Source organism: Poecilia reticulata, linkage group LG11, assembly GCF_000633615.1.
Source record: "Poecilia reticulata strain Guanapo linkage group LG11, Guppy_female_1.0+MT, whole genome shotgun sequence".
Classification (NCBI taxonomy): Eukaryota; Metazoa; Chordata; class Actinopteri; order Cyprinodontiformes; family Poeciliidae; genus Poecilia; species Poecilia reticulata.
In genome coordinates, this window is record NC_024341.1 from 9,726,614 (window position 1) to 9,750,685 (window position 24,072).

Genomic DNA, 24,072 nt, shown 5'->3' on the forward strand with positions numbered 1-24,072 from the left:
AAACAAAAATCAAGTAGTTAGAGTAATCATTGCTTTCCCTCTTTTTTATTTAGCAAAGAATTAAAGCCATTTAAGTTATTCCACAGTGTAATCCTGTTTGCAGCTCTCTTTTACAGTACTTTTATCATAGCGTGTTTCCCCGAAAGTAAGACAGTGTCTTACTTTCTTTTTATCCCCAAAAGCCCCACTATGTCTTACTTTCGTGGTATGTCTTATATTGGAAAAAAATTGTCGAATTTTTTGTTTTAACCATAAAATTAACATTTATTAACAACCTGAACAGTATTGTATTCACCACAAAACAGTTTATAAAAGGAAGTGCAGGGGACGGCGCGGTGACGTATGGAGAGGGGGACGGTGCGGACGTGGGCAGGAGGCGGCGCGCAGCTAGATGAGAGGGAGGCGGCAATACCCCCATGTTTCCCCGTCTTACTTTCGGTGTACGGCTTATATTAGACGACCCCCCTGAACCCCCCGATACGTCTTACAATCGGGGGTGTCTTACTATCGGGGAAACACGGTAGTAATATTGTTCTTACAATAACTGTTTTAGATGTCACACATCTGCTGACACCATGTCACCATGTTAACATTAAATTAAGTATTTTAAACAATCTTTTTATTGTTTTCTTTTTCATACATATACAACAACAAGATATAGATTCATTAATATAATATGATTATAAACCAATTATGGAATAATATTTGGGATACATGAAAGACACAAATCATATAAAGAAGCTGAAGCCTATATGAATGAATTTCAGCTATAAAATCAGAAAGCATTTTTTCGATTGAAAATTTGACTTCAGATCGTTGAAGTGCCTTTCAGCACAACAATCTCTAGAACTTTAACTCTGACATTCAACATGTAACCTAGAGCTTATACTCCCCTCTGCTGGTACTGCATAAGTCTTGCAGCCATTTGTACTTTTGAAATAAGAAACATGAAATCAAACACATTAAACTAGAAAGTATACAACAAAAGAAAAACACTGATAACAATTTACCAAAGGCTGTTAAACAAAAGTTTGGGCCATCCAGAAATTGTTTTCTACATGCACTCAGTGTTTATGGTGACAATCAAAGTTTAGTTCAGTCATTATATTTCTTTCTTGATGAATTAAAAAGAAAGTCTAATTTGCAATATTCATTTGGTTAATTTTTAAAAAGTACATTTTTATTAATTTACATAATGTGACACTTTAAAATCCAACCTAATTTCTAAGTATTACTTTTCTTTATGTTACAGAAGACATTTCTTTTGTTTGTTTGCTTTCTTAAGAATTTAATGAGTATTATTTTTTAAAAGTATTATTTTTTAAAAGATACTTTAATAAAAAAAATGTCTTTATCTCTTTCTGCACATTTATTTGTATTTCTAAAGTCTGCATGTTTGTGAATCAGGCAACAATATAGGGATGTAGTGAGGACTCTTGACCACTGAGTGGCAGTAAAATCACACATCCTATTTGAACCATTTATCAAAGAGCAGTGTTTAGTACTCAGGTCTGAGCTCACTATTCACAGAAGAAAAGGAATCCCTGTGGTCTTGTTAACGCTCCTGACAGATCTTTGAAGTTTCAGCGGGAGTTAAATGTGCTAAATGTCACCATCAAATAGTCTCCCCATCTCACTCATCTTTTCTTTCTTTTTTAAACACCTTTTTATGTAATTACATTTGCTTTGAAATTTGCTTTGAAAACTGGGCCTCTGATTACATTCGCCACTTCTCACATGATCCAGAACTGGTCAGGTACACTTTAAGTCCAATTTGATCATCAAGGCGGATGATAGTATGCATTTGTTGTACAGTGATGGCTACCAACCTCACCACCCCATCTCTATTCTTCTTCCCTTATTAATTTATTTTCTTTCCTGGGAAATATGTGATAAAAAACATTGCCGTAACGGCATCCAGATGGTGTGAGGAAAAACTAGCCCCGTTCACTCACTTCAACTAACATTTTACAATCGGACCTTTAATAGGCCCCTACTGAGCAATGCCAGATTCCAGAGGAGGGATATTTGTGTACGTTGAACATAGGCTTCAAATATTAGGTCTATTTACAGAAAGAGAATAGACCTATTAGGTTGCAGAATGGCTGTGCGGTCTTTTCCTTCGTGTGGTTTGCAGAACGTGAAAACAAATGACAGTGAAAAGAGGGATTACTTACCAACATAATGTCCCTTGCCCTCTCGAAATGGAGGTCCAACAGGTCCTTTCATCATGGGCTGCATGTACTTCACGTGAGGGATGGGTGGGTAACCTCCAGCAAAAGCACGGCCCCCAAGCATCAGCAGCACGCAGACAGGAGCCAACAGCATGGTCACCAGCATCCCAAGCTTCTCATACACACAAAGATCTGTAGGTGAGAGAGGAAGGCAAGTTGAAACAATGTTCTGATACAAAGGTTTTCATCTATGAGCTTCGATGGACCTTTTTCAACTCTCTTGCATTGCATTAAACATCCATAAAATTGTTTTTTTTTTTTTTTCAATTTTGAAGTATTACAAATTTCTAAAGTACACCATATTGGCAAAAGTATTTGATCACTCATTCAAGTCAATGAATTTATGAGTCCAATCACATCCATACCCCCCAATGTGAAAAATCAGATTGCTTCTGCAAACATTTATGAAAGAATGACTCGCTCTCAGGAGCTAATGTGAATTACCGTTTAGTTAGGTAACAGGGTGCCACCTGGCAACAAGCCAAGTTCTAAAAACGTAGTTTTATATAGAATCTGAAGAAATGTCTAGTGAATTATTGTTTTATGGTTAGAAAGGCCTGGTTGGTTACATTTTTATGAAGTCTTTTATGAGGACTTTTCAGATGATCAAAAACAACTACCACTGATCACTATAATTAAGTTATGTGCGATATTGTCTCTGATCAAGACAAAAATTCTGACTGGCCCTTTAAAACTGGACACTTATGCTATGTTTACACAAGACTTCTCTCTGGAATCATTTCGGATGTTGATTGGTGAAAAGTTCCGTGTTTATACAGCATCGCTAAGACATTTAATCTGTTGTTGTTAATGCCAGGGCACTAAATGGCACTGTGATTCTAGCTGCATGTTGTGGAAGCAAGCATGTGCTTTTGATACCTTAGCTTCCACCTCACTAACTTGTACCTCATATAACGGTAACCCATCTACAATGAACCAAGTGCTCATGCAACACATACACATTTCGTAGCAAATGTTATGTTAGTCTGAATAGGTTAAGTAGCACATAAAACACAATGCAATCCGCCATTGTTTTACTTGAGTTTGTTCTTGCATATGTAGAACAAACTCTGCAGCGTTTGCAGCGTTTGTGTGCTTTCACATCTGCGGAGTTCTTCGCACCTCCACGGGGGGCTTCCCAAAAACTCCCACTCAGAGTGGGCTTCAAAAAGTGCCGGTGTCAGAGAGTCCAGTCAGTGGAGACGTGTAAACGAGTGGCTGGATCTCAACAAAAATGTTTTGGTTTCACCGAAAAGCAGCTCTGTGTAAAGGTGGCATTGGATACTAGTAATAACATGCTTGGAAACACAATCCAAAAACTGGATTGTGTTTTCAGAAAATAAGAAAGTTTGGTAAACTACTATTAAAAACCACTTCAAAAGATTGCAATGTAATCTGGGTCATTGGAAAATAGATGCCGTGAAATGTGTGGTGGCTGTGGAGCTTTATATCATGACTGCCATGTTTCTAATTCCCTAAGTTTCAAGCTCAAATATTTTTACACAGACTCCTTTCCATTCGGTATGTAGCTTATGTTAGCAGCAGCATGCTTTTATTTTTATTTTTCTAACTGAACCTTTCAACGGGGACAACTTTAGATCTTTATAATCTTAGGCATCCCACAGTATACATTTCTGTCAACTCAAATTAACCTCAGGTAAAGACGGCCACATTGCCTTTGGCCAAATATTTTTACAGCCATGGCCCTATGTTAACAGGAAAACCACCTGAGGACACTTGGCATGTTTTTGGTCTTAAAAAACATGCAATGTTAAGTGTGTGCAACTGGATTCAACCTGCAAATCCAAGATGCATTCCCAATCCAACTCTACCCCCAAGCTGTTAAGCCCTATTTGGACTAAGGAGTTAGGTTTTTAATGATTTGGAATGCAAAATGTATTTTGAGGCTCAGACTAACTGCTTATAAATGCCAACCAAATCACCACTTTATTAGGCAAGGAAATTCTGTAAATGTGGTTAATTTTTATTGCATAGCAAACATTTTTACATAGAGGTTTATTGAGGCAATTAGCACGCAGCTGTGCTGTACTTTTACAGCACCGTATAACAAGTTTGCAAAAGACAGGTGCTGAATATTTAAGTGGAAAAGACAAAATTAAGGAGAAACACAAAGCGTTCTAACATGTTTTGGTGAAGGTACACAACAAATACAATAAACCAGTCTAGTAATCGCCTTGAATAAAAGATTCATTGAGTGCTGCTGGAAATCACAAGAAGAAAAAATAATGCTAACAGGAAGTCGTGACAGTCAAAAATTTAAGTTTGACACTTATAATTTGACTCACCAAACATCTGACGGAAGGTGCTCAGATCATATTAGGCCAAAATTAAATACTCCAGCAAATATGCAAAATGCTATGCGTACAAGAATACTAACATTGGACATCTCACTCAACGCACCGTCCCCACTTTGAAACATGGTGGTGGTAGCATCATGATCTGAGGATTTCTAAACCTGTCGCTGGGATGGAAGTCTATCTTCCACTGGGATGATAACACTCAACACTCAGTCAGACCTACAACAAAACGATTTGGATCAAAGTGTACTCACGTCGTACAACGGCCCAGTCAAAGCCCAGGACTAAGTCCAAATAGGTATGTGTTGCAAAATTAGACAAGAGCATCCTTTAAGAGTTTTCTTTGCAAAAATAATGAAGAAAACATATTTTTAAAGACGATGCTCTGCCTTTGTTGTTCTTCTACATAAAGTCCCAATCAAAACACACCGAGGTTTACAGCTGTAATGTGACAAAATGTGAAAAGGTTCCACTCATACAAGTACGTTTTTCACACCACTCTATACTTGTCACAACATTCCTTCACAGTTTACGTGTATGTCAGGACACGTGTGTGCAGTAGCAGCATCATGTTTCTCTTTCTATGAAATTGGGTAATTTATAGTGGGGGAAAAGGCTCTTTTTCCCCTCAAGTAATTGCGAGACGGTTACTTCCACAGCGTTTGTGGTTGTCACTTGCTTGTTTTCCTCTCAGCACGGGAGAGAAAAGTTTGCGCAATGAAAAGTTTGCGCAATGAAACTTTTGCTCCGAGGCAAAGCATTCACATGAACATAAGTTGACATCTTCTAATTTGACAATTACATGTCATTACACAAAATGGTTAATTGGCAACAGGATTGGAAGTAATTTGGGAATACATAGCACGCTTTAAATCACAAGCACTTAGGAAAAGAGGTGTGTTCATTGGCACCACATGTGCTGAGATTAGCCTGAAGTCTGCGATTTCTTTTGGGAACTAAAGCTAGATAGCCCAAATTCTTGATTTACGGCCATTTACCAAGGAATTCCTCCAGCTGTTTATTTGAGATTCATCATAAATATCTGTAGCTTGTGTTTGTTTATGCATTTGGGAGACTACAGATCTTCACTCAAAGGAAACACGAGGAATGCAAAGAAAGAAGAGATGTTAAGAAAAATAAATAAGGGAAGGCAGACAGTATTAGTGAGACAGTGTTTGGTGGCTGGCCGACTTTCTGGCTGGCTGGCAAGGAAGCTTGTCTGGTGTGGGGGTCTGTGGTTTCAGCGCAAATGCGCAGTAATTTAAGAGGCAGGTCTGAATGCCCGCTGTTTTGCAAGCAAAAGAGTTGAACTCTAGAGAAATACAGTGTCCTCAAACCTTATAGACAAAGAAGAATTTCAATGCATTGAAATGTTCTGGAAAAAAAATGTGTTAAAAAAATCTTAGTTTTTTTGTTGTTGTACCAAATCACTTGTGTTACAACATTGGCATCACTTTTTTCCTTTCTTTTTTTTTTTTTTTGATAATTCATTATTTTCATTCATTTTGTTCATCTGAGGTGTAGGAACTTCCTGTTTTCCTGGGTTAGAAATATGACTCTGGCTCATGAAAATGCCTTGATAAGAGCCATTGATTTATATCTCTGCTCGGTGGTGATTCTTACATAAACAGTGCAATGGGCGAGACCCACCTTCAGCCAATCTCTAAGCAATCAAAATCACAGGAGGTCATTTCTAATGCTGCTCTGGGCAGCTGCCTATATGGCCTATGGCCAAAGGCATGACTGGCAATTTATAGGCAAAACTCCACCCCAGCCCAAAATGTCTTTTTTTAAACCCTTTCTCCCACCATTCCTGACCTGTAACAGCCTGCTGAAGATAAACATCCCTACAGCATGGTATTAAAACATTTTTTATTTGAGAAGTTGTGTTCAGGGTGATGTCCAATATTGTTTTTTGCTCTTTAAAGTGTTTCACATATTGGTCATAGAGATCAGCAGTCTGTTAATTGGTGGCACTGGATTTTGTTCTGTGTCAGAGTGAAGGGAACTAAAAAGAAATGTCTATTTTATCTTTTTTATGAAACAACTCTGTTGGTTTGTCACACAAAATCCAAATGAAATACTTTGGGGCTTGTCACCGTAACATGAGAAAGTATGGATAAGTTCAAGAGATATTTACTTCAATATGTGAGAAAAAATAAAACGGCCACAGTGTACTCCAAAATATTGCAGTAGACCATCAAAGGTTGAAGATAAACTTCTACTTGTTCAGTAAACCTCACAGACCTATATCTAGAAACCACCTGACATTGACGTGATGCCTGCAATTATCACCTTTCATGAACGTGAGTTATACGGCTCTGGTGCAATGTCTTAAAAAGCTCAGGAGGGCTGCAATGACTACCGAAGAATGAGCTGCAGCGTCCAAACTGTAATTTAGCAGCACCTCAAGAGGACTGAGCTGACATGCCAGAGAGACGCAGACAACCCCGACGACTGAAGCCAAGCACTCACTGCGCCGTCTACCCACTAATGCAACGAACAGCGGCGGAGAGGTTTGACCCGACGAGCAGGGCCTACGTTTAACCCCTAAGCCGTACATGTGCCGGTGCAGACTGCCAGACGTTTCCCAAACCACGTGCCACAGAGAGATTACAGATAAACCCCGAGCGTGAGGATTTGGCGTCACGGTCAGGAAGAGGAGGCGCTTGTTACGAGCCTGCGCAGGCGGGAGGGGTCGGCACCTCGACGTTGCGTGAGGTCAACTTTTACAAAAAACACGGAATACGACAATCGGGTCGAGCGGTGCTCGAATAGTTTTGGTTCCAACCACAGACCTCGGAGAGAACCAAACGTTAATTCTGACAAAACTTTCGGCTGATTCATCCAATTCTGATAAACCTCAGCCACAGCGGTAACCATAATGAATTCTAACTCAACCATGAACCCACACGGCTGGCAGGCGGCTTCTCAACCACAGCCACCTTCTTTCACCAAACTTTCCCTCTCTTTGCACATATCTCATGCAAACCAAGAGAGGTGGAGGGAGCCGTTTTCACACGCATAAAGAGAGAGAGCACTGGCTCAGTCTAGACATAACAGCATTTACAGGTTCTAAATATTTTCACTAAGAAGGCAAGCACACGTGCACGATGCCAAGAAAAGCCTTTAAACTTAAAAAGGGGCTCAAACGTCTGCACAACTGCTGGCAAGAAAACATGAAATCACCACTTCTGGAGGATGTTTACTCAGCTGTTTTATCTTGTAGAAAAGAAAATCCCAGACATGACACAAACTTTTTTTTATTTTTTTATCTTGTAGCAACATCGAACATTCTGTCTTTTAAAAACATGTCTTAAAAAGATCTTTGAACTTTAACTTAATTGCTTTTTTAGGCTCAAGTGTAGAAACTTGAAGAATAACATAACTAGTAATTTGACACATCTTTTGGCTTTTGTGGCAGCTTAAATGCTATGAGTTCTGACTTTTACCGTTGAAAAAAAAACATATTCAATCTGCAGTGAATGAACAATGAACATCTCACACAAAAGATACAATAACATATTAACACCACATAAACATTTTCATATCTGTAAATTCCAACTTCAAAGTATTTCATTGGCATAAAGCAGTACTCTGCAACCTGCAGCTATGGATTAATTAATTAATTGGACCCTGCAAAAATGGCTCTTGATACCGTAGGCCAAAAGCTAAACATAAAGGTCATAAAAATACATAGTTTTAGCTGTTTTACATGTGTTTTCATGCAATATCTGCATAGCATTTCCACAACAGAATGAAACAAATGGTCTGCATCGTACCAAAGATGCACATTGTGTTAAATAATTTGGTAAATCACTCCAGAGGTCACGTAATTAGTAAATAGAGTTGATAAATGAAATTCTTCCGTGAAGATATAAAAATTCTATGCGGAGACACTGTCCAATCTGACCAGGGTTACGGAAGAGCAGGAAAGAAGTCGCGACTTAGGCCAAAACAAGTTCAGCTGTTCAGCAGCGAAAGGTGATTCTGTCTAAATACAAATGCAATTTTCTTTTAGGATTTCATTTGAAAAGGATTTGAAAAGTAAAGTTAGATTTTTTTCCTTCTCTTTCACCAAAGATGTTTGACTTGTGTTGGCATATCGTATCATGTTTTGGTAAAAATGCATACATTTTTTGTGGTTGTGACATGACAAAATGTGGAAATGTTGAATTCTTGCGAAGCACTGTAAATTTTGCAGAAAAACATCTTGTTCTAAGATCGTGTTCATTTTGAATTCCAACCATCAAAACCCCCAGACTGCTTGCTGGCCATACCATCAAGCTGACGTGTCTGAATTGCGCTTTTGCAACATTATGGTCTGCGGTGGGATGCATTTTTCATTCCTTAAACAACAAAAAATAACTTTGTCATCACCAAACCTAGCTTTGAATGACGGATAATTGCATTTTGTAGGAATAATGAATGTCATCTCTCAGTGTTAACAGCTTTTGGACTGGATCTCATTACCGTCAAACAATCTCTGGAATGATTTGAAATTTGTGATTTAGAACCAATTTTTCTTATTTTTTTCTCATCTGTCACATACAGTATGTGATTTTCGTTTCTTCTAAAAAGGTGCTAATTAGGAGACAGGTTTAGTTTAGCTTTTTATGGGAATCAGCCTTCAGTACAATTTTTTTTCAAATCCGGTTTTCTTTTCTTTTGCCTGTCTCTGTACACACTTCCACTTTCAACATCCTTCTGTGCTCTTCCTGTAAATAAACTGCAATGCACACAAACACTTCCGAGAAGGCCTTTTGTGTATCATGTCATTTGTCTCAGTAATGAAGGATTTTGATCATTTATGGACCCATAACAACTAAATGTCTGCAATGAGTTAAATTAACTGTGTATGATTTTTGTTTTTCAGAGGTTGTGTTCCCTCCTATTTCAATCACTTATATTTCTGATGGACAACTTGGATGGGACTTGACAGAATATGAAACAAGTCAAATTAAAATATAACCACATTTCTTTACAGTAAGTTATGAGTAAATTAAATATCCATTATATGAAGTCATTAGTTGCAGCACAAAATGTTATCATAGTAGGTACAAATTAAAGGTGAATTAATCTTGTGGCAGTCAGCTCTGCTTTTACCTGAAAGACTTGTGTATTTAAACCCCCCCCCCCCGCAATAATATGATAAACAGAAAGGAGAAAAGTCTATAACCTGAAAACTGAGTATTTTTGAGGTTTTATTTGGAGCCTGCCTCCTTTCAATGAGGTAATTCTTCCCTCAGCCTGATGAGCACTTGGAGGTGTCGGATCGTGGTATATTATTTGAGCTGTGGTCACAGTCCCTGTGTCTTTGAATCCAAGGCATATTTCTCCACATTATAAAATAATCACCAGAGGAACAGAATGACCATAATACGACCACGATTGCGTGCGAATGTGGCCAAAAATCTGCGTGCATAATGAGAAATTAACATCTGTTATTTTAGGTGGCAGTGGTAAATTTCAGGTTTTGTTTGGTTGCTGTTCAGGAAAAACTGTCGTTTTTTTCCCCCTCTGCAAGCAAAAAAAAAAAAAAAAAATCTCCTGCCTAAAGCGGTTTTGTTTCCCTTAAATCATTAGTTAAGTAAACTGAAGTAAAAGTAAGGCATATTGTAAAGCAAACTGAAGTAGGATATGTCATAGGGTACATTAAAAAGCTCCTTTTTGCTTTTCTGAGACTGTCCTCTGTTCCAAAAACAGTTCCATGGGTGGTTCATTCATTCAAAGATGAATTTAATGACTTGCAATAACATTCAAAGCATATGAAACCGCTTCATTTTTTTTTCTTTTTTCCTTACCTTTTTCAATTATTTTTGAAATATTAGGTTTTAATCCCATCCAAGTAGCTTTATTACCTAAATCTAACAAGAAGACATAAGTCTGTTCTCAGTTATTGTGTGCGTGCATGTGTATGCTGGGATGCCACCAAGACAACCAACCAACCAACCAGAACAATATCCAATGTCTCTGCTTCAAAATATGCCAAAACTAGCCTCGGATATCAAATACTTTCAGAGCTCATGTTTATTTCCTCTGGCAGAATGTGTCTGTCAAAATTCATCATCAGATTTTTTTTTTTTTTCTTTTCCACACTCGTTTTTAAGTCACATGCCATGTTTAGTCTGATTGGATGAAGGTCGGTGTTCTAACATCCAGAGGGGTCTTGATAGGAAAATCAAAAGGGAACTAGGATGATTTCAGAGCAACTCTGATTTGTCTGGGAATGTCAGGTTGTCCCAAATTAAGCACAAATTGCATGCAGGTTTTAACTTTAGCTAATCAGATGCTAATAAAGCAACTTTATTTCCAGGTGTAGTGTCAAAGTGCAACATGTTAGGCTTTCTTATGTTGAACTAAAACATTACTCTTTGTCTTTCCTAAATGCCAAAAGCAATTTTGACAAAATTAGTAATTTATACCCACAATTACCAAGATTTATTTATTTTTTTACATTTTATACTACATTTTATGCAAGTTATACGTATGTAACTTAAGATTGTATGATTCACAAGATTTCCTTAATTTTCTCACATTTAAACCCATGTTGCCTAAACTCAAGTGTGACAGCAGTTTTGACATTAATTCGATTCCATATACCTGCTTCTGCAACTCACTTTGATTCGGACTATAAACACCTAACACGAAGCAAAATGTGTAAAATGAGTAGAACCATGTGACTTCAAATATATAACACATGTGGACCATCCTGGTGTTTTTCTGTCATTTAGCAGGTGAGAAAAAGACAAAGGTCAAGAGACATTCAAAAAAGTATGAGCTCACGTCAATTGATAGAGCAGTAAAACTGTAACAAAATGAGAGGTGTAAAGCGTATAAAATGATGAAAGTTTGCAGAAAGAGAAAAGATGTGAGAAGGTCAAATTCGAGGTTATTTGCTCGATGACTTCATTAGACGGAGCACGCCGTTAATACCGCGGGGAGTAAATTTGAGCGCAGAACCAGACATGCTAATAATTAAATAGGGGCTGATGCGCTGTACAGATGAAAGTGTTTGAGCGCAGGATGAAAGGTGAAGCAGTCAAAGTAAAGCAAATTACTGACACAACAATACCGGAGCTCTGGGGTCTCACACATGTTACATGTTACACAATTACATGTTTCAGGCCAGCAAAGAGGCATCCAGTTCTTTGTATTCGCCTGACTGATATCTGTCGCGTTGCCAGTTCATGCTCTGTCATCTCATCTTTTCTGCAGATTGAGTTTGCACGGCGTGGAAAGTTACTCCGTGATCCAGGAGGTGGTGGGTCCAGGTAAACACAGACATCTGCAGATTTCCTCCTGCCCCAGCAGTGCACCTCAACTCTATACGAGCCCCTGATTAGGTAATCGAGAGAAAAAATAGTAGAAAAATAATCGTATAAAGGCCTCTGTGCTTCCACCTTTCCAAGGCAATAAATATTCTGCCTTTCATTGACTCGAGACGGGACGCCACAGGCAAACTTCCACAAAAACGGACATTAAGTTTTCTTTGATTTGTTTTTTTTTCTCATCAAGTGAAAAATAAGAAGTCGATGCATCGATGCAGATTTATGTCTGGACGACTTAGCTATGAAGGGAGCTGTGTGTTAGAGGGCACCGAGGAGATGACCTCACCTCACCAGCGGGAAAACTTCAAGGGCATCCAGGAATCCGATCTCCTGTAAATCAGAATGATTGCCTTCTCGTCGTGCCATGCAGGTCTCCTCTGGCAAATTCAGGGCCTTTCCACCCCCCGAGTCCCCTCTCCAATTTCCTCCTCTCTCTTCTTTAAGCGTCCTGCTCTCCACACACAGCCCGCTGCTGGTGTGAATGCTCTTATTGTGCGCTGCCAAAAAGGGCAACGCTCGGCGATTCTATTCCTGCAGTTAATTTAGATGTACCAGCAAAAAGGTGGAGTGGGAAGAACTTCGAAAAGCAGAAAGGGAAAGAATGTGTATGTCAGCTCATTTAAATTCTTCAACGTGTACGACTTAGACATAAAAGGCAAGATTGTGTTTTCCAAATCACTCCAGAATTTGGAGTGATTTGAAGCGATATTTGCTAAATCACTTCAGCGTAGTTCATTTGAAACTCCCTGACATATTATGTCCAGAATTTTCTAGAACCACTTCATTCACAAACTTTTAATTCCAAAAGAGCAACATACATAAGACAAGCATGGCAACTCTTAATATACATGCCCCTACAACCCACACTATGCCCATCCGTCAAAAGTAAATGTTAAATGATTCAGCACTGAATGATCTTACTCAATAAAAACTAAGAAAGTGTGCAATGCAGTACTCAACGAACATTCAATATTCTGTGTTGAGTCAGGAAAGAGAAGGAAAATGTAGAAAGTTATGACCTCTATTCCATAAAATGATGTAGAAAATGCTGGTGTGTTATCATTCCTAGCATATCCTGAACAAGCCCCCAGAATCGTTGTGACAGAAATGTAACAAGTCAGAAACACAAATTCTGATTGCTTTTTTTTCAGCATTTAATGTAAAAAAAGAAGCAATGTGTGCACATGTTTCTGTCATAGCAATATAATATTTACCTGGAACCATAGCTCAGGCAAATGTTTTACACAGAACTGCTCTTGTTATCAGCTGGCAGACAGTACAGACATCATGTTGTCTGATCCTGACCCATGAAATAGGTTTTCCACAGAACAAGACCAGAAAATAGAACAAGGCAACATGTGACGGGGGCTCATCATTTTAATCGCACTTTACCCAAAAGTAATGAATCATGGACTTTTTAATCATGGACTCTAGTTGTGATGAACACGTAAGTTTGAAGCAAGCTGTCATGCAAACTGTCCACAGTTTTCACCAAATGGAGAATTTGAATTAACAGTTTTGCATTTCGTCTTAGTTATTCAATAACTTTGAAATGGTCAAAGTCCTTGTGGGAGTGGAGCGTGTTTGTTCAATTAAGAATGTGTGTGCTGAAGGTGAGACATGTTCTAGAGAAGGCTAAAAAAAGAGGACTAACAATAACACACTGTCCATTGTTCCATTCTCTCTTCTTTTTTTTTTTTGGTAGAACTGGGAAACAATTTTAAGCTGCACTAGAGCTGGGACAAATAACCAAGTAGGAAAAACAAAGTTAAAATCACTAGCAGTCTGCATCTGTCCAAGTTTATTCTCCATGAAAACACTGAGCTTGGTGCCTGAAGCTTAAGCCCAAAGCATTTAATGATGTTTAGAGGAAGACCTGAGCATTAGATGGAGTAGGGAAAAATTATAAAGGAGATGTGAAATCACTGCGAGACATTGAACAGAAAAACAGAAACAGAGATGGAAAGAGGAGAAAAAAAGCTTTAGATCTTTATCTCCCACTTAATATGCATCCTCTGCCAATCATTTCCCATGCTCCCTCGACTCGCTGCTGAAACGGCTTTCCACGCAGATGCACATATTGGACACATACAGACACTGTTGGCTGGCAGCACAACACAGAGGAAAGCCTATTTTTCTGTCCAAAATGGAGAAAAAGAGACATAGAAGAGAGATTAAAATTTAATAACGAGCAGGAAATCTCGGTTAAATCCCCCCCCCAAAGAATCAAAATGCCTCTGTGCTAAAGGCTACTGTGCTGCAGCCTGAACGCTTCAACATGGGCTTCTCTGGCACTGATGCCACACTGAGTCATTCTGTTATATTACATCTCTAATTGGCAATTTTGAGAAGTCTAGGATGTGTGGTAGCAAAAATATTTAATATAGCAAGAATGACATAGTATTACTTCTGGGTTGTCATTTAAGTAAGAAGCTTTAAAAAATGCCATTGAAAGGAACAACTGACTTAATTAATTAGAAATGGTACATTAAACTGCCACTGATTTTCAAAGGCTCATAAACATCATATGGACATATAATGATAGTTTTACGAAAGAGTTGTGCTGCAAAGAAGAATTAAGCAAAAATCAACCCAAATGTCTTTTCTGTTTCACTTCAAATGTATCAGACTTTTAAAATTGTTCTGATCTGCACTTGTCCATGGTTGTGAATAGCTAGAACTTCACCATGTCACCGTGTTGCCGGTACTAGTTCCTCATGTATTATAACCCCAATCTCTAGATCTGTCTATAATTGTGAATTTTGGCCAAAACCTGCCACATCAGCTAAATAAGTTTACAGAAAGAATCACAGTTTGCACAGAAACATAAAGATTGCTTCCTTGAGGCCCAAACTGATAGTTTGTCTGTAAACATTTTTGATTCTAGATTAAAGTCATGTGGCTAAAAGTATTTAAATTGTTGTGATAAATGTGCTCATACAGTGAGAAAAGTGGCCAATAAATCATCCATCCATCCATCCATCCATCCATCCATCCATCCATCCATCCATCCATCCATCCATCCATCCATCCATCCATCCATCCATCCATCCATCCATCCATCCATCCATCCATCCATCCATCCATCCATCCATCCATCTTTTATACCTATTTTATTCTATCAGGTGGCAAAAAATGTGAAAATTGAATCGAAAGGGAAAGGTAAAGATGTTAACAAAAAACATAATTAAGCCTGACTTCCAACAACATGTTGTATATAAAGGATATGAAAATATATAATATCCTTTATATACATGGTTCAATGGTGGCATAGCTCACCTAAGATAACCATAAAAAATGGATGTCAATAGTTTGGGGGATTTTACCCCAAGTCAATGCCTACAATCCCCCATACATCAAGTGGTCTTGAGACTGTGTGCAGATATACAAAAACACGAGCAGTGATTGCCAACATGAATTCAGAAGTGGTGAAACCCAACACTGAAACAAAAGCAAAATTACAGGCCCAAGGCTTCACCAGCTGCTTTCCACAGACTGCCAACTGTAGATAGTTAAATATCGAGATAATGGGTGTGTTTATTTCAAAAGCACTAATAATGTCAGCCACCTTGAGCAGCTGGTCACGAACCACAATTGTGATTCTGTACCAAAAGATAAAAAGCAAACAAGCACATTACCTGCCAAGGGTGAAACAAGACGAATGTGTTGCCTTTTCTCCTTTCTCCTCTTGTTCCAAATGTGCATTGTTTGACAATAAAACTAACCAGACACACAGAACGCTTTGTTACACAAAAGCATGCGAGGTAGATTCTCTTGGGATTATGACTTTGTAAATATTACAAGAATCCAGCTGCCATGAAAGGCGTCCATAAATCTAGGAGATAAGTCAGAGAACTGGGCGATCGCTTGAGGCTAACCCTTGGATTCTATAGCGCTCTGTACAAATATTTCTTTGCATAAGTGCATTGAAATCTTTGTGCAAATGAGCTTTGGCAGCACATCCATCTAAACGTTAAGGTCAAAGCACAGAAGTGCATCTGGAGTCAGGACAGGGGTTCTTCAGTCCCTATTTTTGATTTGTGTCTGCGTGCTCTGGAGCGTCAGGGGGGGGGAGATCTGTTCGTTCAAGAAAAGCCCTTGTTCCCTCATCACCTTTAATTTCAGCTGGATGTTCATTAGATAATTTGGATCCAACTTAAGACCCATTAACAATTCACTGGCCCTTCTTTGATTGATCACTCACTTAAATCTCCAGCCGCTGCCAGCTGAAAAGAACACACAAAGCACCTCATACCCTGACACGCATACATGCGTTTCGCTCAGACCACCAGCGTGCAGCACATTGCTTCCTCCGACTGTGGTCTGTGCCAAGGCCCACCCCACCCATCGGGATCAATGCGAGCCTTTATTAGCTGCTGGCTGAGGCGGACCGCTGTGTAAGGAGACCCCGCCAGTTCTGGCCTCACGCCTCCCAGGATCCACTGCTGGGCTGTACAAACATAGCCCAGTGTCTGTGTGAGCATGATTGCATAGTTTTGCAGAGGTTATGTCTGGATTGTGTTGTGTTGGATTGTGTTGTGAATGTGATGTGAATTTAAAAAAGGTTTTATCTTCAGAAACAGGAATTTCCTGGTGTTTGACCTCATCCATTTTAATGGCTGCAATGTCCTGGAAAAAAAAAAAAAAGCAATCCAGAGTCGGTGGGGCGAGTGTGCGATAAGTGAAAGTTTTACATCTTCCAAGTCATAACCATTCTGCTTTTTTTTTTAAACATGGAACACATTTTAAAAAAAAAAGGCTATTTGGCTGCTGAAATGTACACACTGGGCCATGTAAGAGCTGTGAGAAAACCAGTTGATGTGTCCCTTGGGCGCTGTCTGCAGTGAGCGCGAGTCTGGTCCGATGAAGGCTGCGAAAGCCACCAAAGAGCACAACGGGTCAGAGCGCACAGCGCTGGGAGCTCTGGGAAGTGTCAGACGCTCACGACAAGTGAAGGGCTGGGATATTGCCCAGTTCTACTTCATGTGAGTATGTCAGACATGTTGTCCGAATCAACTTGTGATTTTATGCTGAGTTGTGGCCTTAACTCACTGTACATGTGTGCCTGTGAGCGCTACGTTTACGCTTCACGTGGGGAGTTTTTTTAAGGCGTGACTGTATAGAGAGCGCCCGTCACAATTACTGGAACATCTGGAAAAGGGGTATGAAATGCCTTAAATTTACTAGTTTTAAATATTTATTAATATTATAAATAATATCGTAATACCAACAACTTGACAGTCAAAAAGCTCTTAGCTACCATTCAACTGATCAGGGACGTCAAAATCATTTTCATCTTCAAGATCTCAAATGTCCTCGGAGGTCCGGTTGTGGCTGAATGTATTGATAAAACTACACATTAATAAATTGTCAAAAGTATTAATAAATAACTCTCTCTGCATTTGATGAGTACTTCTTAAAATTTAATAATACTGAGCATCTTTTTATATCGATTTAATTTGGCAGGATACAGACAAAAAAAACCCTGCTTTGATTTGGTTGATAAAACAATATTTAAGCTCACATCTTTATATTGAAAATTACATTTATGTGGCCCTAACCTCTGATAGCCTTTGTCCTGGGAGCCTCGAATTTGAAAATGATCCATTTGGATCTGTCAGGTCCATGTGTCTGCTCACTGACCGATTTTTTTGGGATACTGAATATAATATTTGTTCATGTGACGCAGAGATTTTGCTCTTGGCAACTCCTGTTTTGTCTTCTCGACGTCCGCCACGTTTTGGTGAGACATGCTGACCAATACACAATGTTTAATTACAAGACCGAGACAAAATCAGGTGGAAACCGAGCCTAAGTCCACAGAAAGGCTAAGACAGACCACCACAACGTCTAGTCAGTTTCGCTGTTTTAAAAATCCTCTGGAAAGAATATCTTGTGTAAGCTATTTGCAAAATGATTTACTTTTGCCTCAATCTGCAAGTTGGTTTTACATCAAGAATGCAATAATTTGTCAGTTTGATGAATATCAGACTTCCAGGCCAACGCAACAGACCTACCTAATAAAACAACACTGAATAAATAAAGACTGGTTTCTCTCGAGTTAGACAAGCGTGGATGATCTCAATGAAAATCACAGTTTTTTTTTCTTACTACTGGTTAACAATCAGTCGCACATGTCCTAGATGACCAGTCTCACCGGGAGCTTTAAGGAGGTGAAGAAAAAGAAATTCTGTTTAGTGAGGTGGAGAAGACGAGGAAATCAAAGAGCAAATTGTAGGAGGACAAGATTAGGATGCTGTTGAGACACAGGAGTTAACTCAGCTTTCCCTCCTTCCTATCATCTGACGCTGCCGGTGAAAAAGAAAGATCTGTCTCTCTTAATCAACCAATCTCAGATGACTCTACTGTTCAGTTTTTCTTTCCTGATGATTACATTGAGCCATTACATACATATTAGAGCCAGATCTCCCCATTGTTCGTCTCTTATCTCCACAATCCAGTCATCAGGTGGTGATCAGAGACACACAACAGAGGAATGCCTCGGTTGCAGCGAGACGAGATGTAACGATGAAAGGCTTGTCAGCACGGGAAAGTTCACGGAGAGGGGAAAATTCCCAAAGTTATATCATTCAAACAATGACCCGTAAGGTCATTCGCGCTGTCTGAATGTTCGAGACAAACTATTAAAACTTAATATGAGAAAAGAACAATGATATTCGAAAACCATAAGATAAATTTACACTGGAAGATGCATTGGCTTGCTCTGCAGAATGACACGATTGAGAGAAGAGTTTATGATTACAACAAGAAAAAAAAAACTTCTTTATTGTAATCATTTAGATTATTGTGGAGCGTTGAATGAGATCAACTTCCAGTCTCCTGAGAAGGATAAACAAAGCAGCACATCCAGGACAGGTTCATCAATAACCAAATCATTTTGATGAATAACATCGACCGTTAAGAGAAGAAGCGAGTCGCAGGTTTCTGCGCTGTGGGGATCTGAATGCGCTGCGGCTTAATTGAGCTCGAGTCTGTCTGTCTAACATAATGGAGCCCGATTGGAGAGGTTATGATAAGAGACGCCATCAGTCCGCACGCATCTCATGGTTCATTAAAAGGTGATTCGCGAGATCAGATGTGTTTATCTCAGGGCTGCCAGCTAGACGGAGGGGACATTCTTCAGAGTCTGCAGTTAGTTTAGATTCACGGGCCCTCGCTTAGATAATCACCATACCAAAAGGGGGGGATGAAGCAGCGTCTTTGTCTCTCTGCTTGGCATGCGGAGGATGACGGGAGGGCTTGGTGGGAGGAATATGAGAATTACAGAGGAATAAAACTTACACAACAGACAGGGGGACGAGACACATCCTTGGATACCTAAGCTTCTCTGGGGGTGGATGACGAGCGGCAGAGACAAAGCCCGTCCAGGGCGACTAAATGAAAACAGACACGAAGACCGGCGCTGCCGTCTTCGCAGGCAGTGCAAGGTGCACATGTTGTCTAAATATAGGGCATTGCCTCTGAGACATCTGGATTACGTGGCGTGCTGTTCTTTCCGAACTTTACAAGTTCTTTCCGAAAAACAAAGATCCTCCAAAAGTTTTTTTTTTTTTTTGTGGATTCTTTTTGTGATTGTTTTTAAATAAATTCCATATTCCTGTGGAAGAAAAATAAAATGACGCTCACACTGCACTGCTAAATCACTTAAGGGTAATATGTCACAGTTCAAATAAAGAAGACCTATTGCAATACTTCCCTATGAAACGTAACACGATACATCGACGTCATGAGATCCAATAATGGCTTCGTGAGAATGAGACAAAATCTTAATAGTACTTGTAAAAATCTAAAGGTAAATTTTTTTTTTATCTATATAAACTGAGTAAAGGCTTAACTCTTCATTATAATCAAGGTGTGACCAGGTCATGTAATTCAGTTTTATGCTTGTCTAACTCTACACTAATTCCAACAGATATTAAAAATGCTGAAGGTTTTTACAAATCTCAAACTGAGTTTTAAAGAATCAATGTTCCTTGTTCCATAATCATGTTTGGGTGTGAAGTAGCTTACATTTTTACAATTAGTGTACAAGTCCAGAAAGATTAAGAACTGTGAAAAAGCCTCCTTGCTCAGCGCTAAATCTTGAAGTCAACGCTAACTTTACTGTCATAGCAACTTGGTCAGCCTCGGTATGTTGACAAAGCTTCCTAATCATTTGTATTTCAAAATGCAGCCAAATTAATAGATTCATGGTGTTAAGTTTAAAGCAGTGACCCTTTGTGTTCAGCTCACTATTATTAGATTCACACAATGGGAGCGAACTTTACTTCATGAGACTGAGGTGTATTGATACTAAAACAACATAAATTGTGGTCGCTAATAACGTTTAGCATAAAATAAAATAAAATAAAATAAAAAGTGCTGTGAGTTAAAGATAATTATATATTTGGAAGTTTGCTCATGCAGAATCACATGCCTCGAAGTAAGAAGGTCTGGTACTGTCATACTATAGAAAAAAAGGTCAATGTTTCATATCAGATAGGAAACCAGAGTCCTCTAGATAAAGAAGTGTTGAAGTAATTCAAATTGAGACAAAAACAAATCCAACTTGTTAATGAGCTTTTAAAATTTAATAGTTCCTTACACTTAATGGTAAGAGAGTACAACTGCTATAAAACCCAGCAGTGACTACATGAGCAGCAGGTCTAGCACTCTGCTTCTTGACTCTTCCAGAGGAGAAAATATTACCTGCATACTTGCTAAACGATGTAAATTGCTTTCACCAAGTCTCGCAAAAAAAACCAAACTGGCATCCAGTTACTGACAAAGCTGTTTAATGACGAGAGATATTGCAGAAAGAGGGAAAGAGTTGGCAAAGGAGAGCTGCTCGGCATCTTTGGGTAACGGAGCACAGGCTGCTACAGGAAACCTCAGCTCTTTCATTCCCTGTGGTCTGAGAAAAAAAAACAAAAAAAAAAACTCGACAAACGTTTGATCTCCAAACCTGAATGCCGTCTCCCAGCTCAATAAAAAAAGATGCAGCTTTTGGAAACCGTACTTCCCCAATTATTTCCCCATTTCGACCCCCAACCTCCACATTTCCAGCTCTTTTCCCTTCCTTCTTTCATTCCTCCCACATTAGCAATTCTGTCTTTGATATCAAAGTTGAATAAAGATGAAAGTCAAAGTGAGGGAATGATTTGTGTGATATAGGGTTGCCCAGCACGCAGCCACAGCTTTAGAAGGAGCTTGATCTACAAAGTTAAAGGAGTCTGCCCACTGGTTGCTCTGGTGACCAAGGTACAGCGAAATAAAGACCGGGCTTTGTTTCCAGTCAGCTGACCGCGCACGAACTGACATTACTGCTGGGAGATGTATCTGTGAGACCCAAAACTCTGCTGCTTTCCTGTGCATGACTCGTTTCACACAGATCTCTGGGAGAATTTTGCATTCTTCCCCGTTGGAAGGAATCTGACCCAGCACAGTTTAATGTCTCCTTGAACCATTTTTCTTTTTTTTTGTTAAAGGTGGCATTTAGCCACCAGCTAAGCATCCGTCAGTCAAAAGCCACCAGACCATCACTGCCTTCTGACTTCCAGCTGTGCGCTCACCGTGACCAATTGTGACCTCGGAAATGTAACCCAATTACGAAGTGCTTGGGAGGTTCAAAAGGTCACGTCTGGTGTCAGCCGCTGTTAGTTGTTGATGGTTTTAACCCTTATCGCTCATCTACCCTGTCCAGCTTCCTTATCAGACACAAAGTGAAGTTTGTTTAGGATCTGCTTGCAAATAGAATTTAATATTTAGTCACTTTTTCAGGAGTATGAACTCGTTTATGCAATAAACTTTTTTTATTGAGGAAAAAACTCAAAAGTATATGGTAAACGAGCTAAACTTATTTAGCACTTTTTCAGTCATACTGACCACTCAAAGCACTTTACACATTCACACACACACGCACGCGCACGCACACACACACACACACACACGCGCACGCACACACACACGCACACGCACACGCATGCACACACACACACTGATAGACTGGCAAACTGTCCAGGGGCAGAAGTGATTCACATGAATCTGAGAAGAACCAGGGATATCTGCAGGAAAACCTACAAAAACCCTGCCAACTGATTATAAAACCTTGTACAAACTACAACAAACTAACTCAGCTTCACAATTTCTGCACCAAATCTTTTTGATGCGGCTCAGAGATGAAGGCTAGACACATTGGTGGCAAGTAGAACTGGAACTGCAAGCAGCAGTTAAACACTGTTGTCTCTTTTGCAGATAATAAGAAAATGATGTAATAAGAGACATGTACACATACACTGTAACGGAATCCGTTGCGGGCCTAACCGCTTCATGTTGCTCCACATTTGCAAAAGGCCAAAAGGAAAAATCATCCCTGACTTCAAAGAAATACGGAGTGAGAAGCAGAGGGGAGTGTTTGCATCAGTGGAAAGCCTCAACCAATCCCCTAATGCTACCAGGACCACTTCCACACCACATTCTGGCTCCTTGTCCTCGCTGCCCTCGTAAAACCTTTGGCATAGCACTGTTGTCGGGTGAGAACAAAAAGAAGAAGAAGAAAAAAGTGTCTTAGCAAGAAAGCCATGCATTTTTGAAGCACTTCATCTGGCTCTAAAAAAGGCTTTGTGCACACTGGAGACACATGTTTCTAAATCCACAACGCAGCTTGATGTTCCTCATTTAGTTTAAAATATGGTCACTTTCCCCGAGATTGCTGAGGTATTTTGTTCAGGAGTGGAAAAAAACAAAAAAACATGTTAAATCAGTTGGGTGCACTGTAAGGTTTTAATGATCGTGAGCAAAGCCTGCATTTGCATACTTGATTCAATCTGGCTACGGTTCACCAAACAGAAACAATGAATATAGAATAGATGGAGTTTTGGAGACTTTTCTCAAAATCTTCCGTTTAATGGTAGTCCAAGTACCTGGCCAAACAGAGCGCCATTCCAAAGGCATGAACCTCCAAACAGAACCTTCATTCCAGCAAATATTTTCATAGTTCATCTGACTTTACTGGCTTGCTATTAGTTCCACAGGTGTAGTGAGACGAAATCCATTCAAAAAACTATGGGGCATTCCATCGCTATTCTTCCCGTTGGTCCGGAACATGAGGTACTTTTACTCTATCTCTCATATCACACAATGTCTTCTCATTCTAGGCGTCCCAAAAACACACTAAGTCACCCATATTTCACACAATAATGCCTTAAAAGCAGCTACGGCCTTGCATTTTTCCATACGAGTCCGTGTGCCTGCGAGTAAGTTTCAGTGAGCATGTTTGTTGCTACAGTAGCTCGAAATATGCAACCAGTGTTCTCGACTGTGAGCTGATGTTTTCCCAAGCCCCTCCGAGGTTTCTGTATCACGCCCACTCAAACTGGCACAGGATTCAAACTACAACCAGATGGAGGACTTCTGCCATTGTTTTTCAGCAGAGGAATAAAAGGGGTTATTTGACAGAGGGGAGGGAAGTGATCATGTGGATCGCCGAACAGACCTGAAATCTCTGCTCGAAGGAGGAATTGTAATTGTGAGGTAGTTAAAGAGCATGTGAGAATGATGGCTATCAAACTGAGGTTTCCTGATCCGTCAAGAGCAAGACGAACAATCTCTCGCGAGCCCGCCGCTGAACCTGAAGTGCCTCCGCGTATGTGCAGTATTTACCCACAAACCTCGCTTTTCTTTTCAAATCACTCATCCACTGCTGAGGAAGCATAACTCCGGGACTTGTCTGACGCGACGCTCTAATGCGACTGTGTATGCTTTGGAAGCCTGCGTGTTTATTTAGGTTTTGAGTTGTATGGCTGAAAACCTCAAGTCCCTTTGTTTGTGTGTGTGTGTGTGTGTGTGCGTGCGTGCGTGGGGGTGTGTGTGCGTGTGTGTGCGTGTGTGTGCGTGTGTGTGCGTGTGGGGGTGTGCGTGTGGGTGTGCGTGTGTGTGTGTGTATTTTAAAGAGGAAAACAAATCAGACTGGGGCATTCACTTGTGCTTAAGTCATCAGTTTAAGAACAAGGTTCTTGTGTTGGAGGTACCTGTAAGGAAATGTGGTGAAGGGCTACAAAAGAAATAAGCTCTAAACCAATAATTCAATTAGATTTAACTGGGTAGTCATGGTTACTGAAAGAGTCAGTTCACCTAAATCACACAAAAACACCTGGTGCCTTTCATACCTATTTGTGCCTGTTGAACATT

The 24,072-nt window shown here is 39.7% G+C and overlaps 1 protein-coding gene across 3 annotated transcripts in view; it reads right to left on the minus strand.

Annotated features, from left to right (window-relative positions):
* col8a2 (collagen, type VIII, alpha 2) overlaps positions 1 to 24,072 on the minus strand; it is a 57,910-nt gene that overhangs the window by 15,295 nt on the left and 18,543 nt on the right. For 2 of the 3 annotated variants that reach the window (XM_008421611.2, XM_008421610.2), the window contains exon 2: positions 2,178 to 2,366. In XM_008421611.2, coding sequence (XP_008419833.1) covers positions 2,178 to 2,340 — 163 coding nt within the window. In that variant the 5' untranslated portion in view covers positions 2,341 to 2,366. Of the gene's footprint in view, positions 1 to 2,177; positions 2,367 to 12,169; positions 12,234 to 24,072 lie in introns of those variants that run through there. The other variant, XM_008421612.2, reaches the window with a different exon arrangement.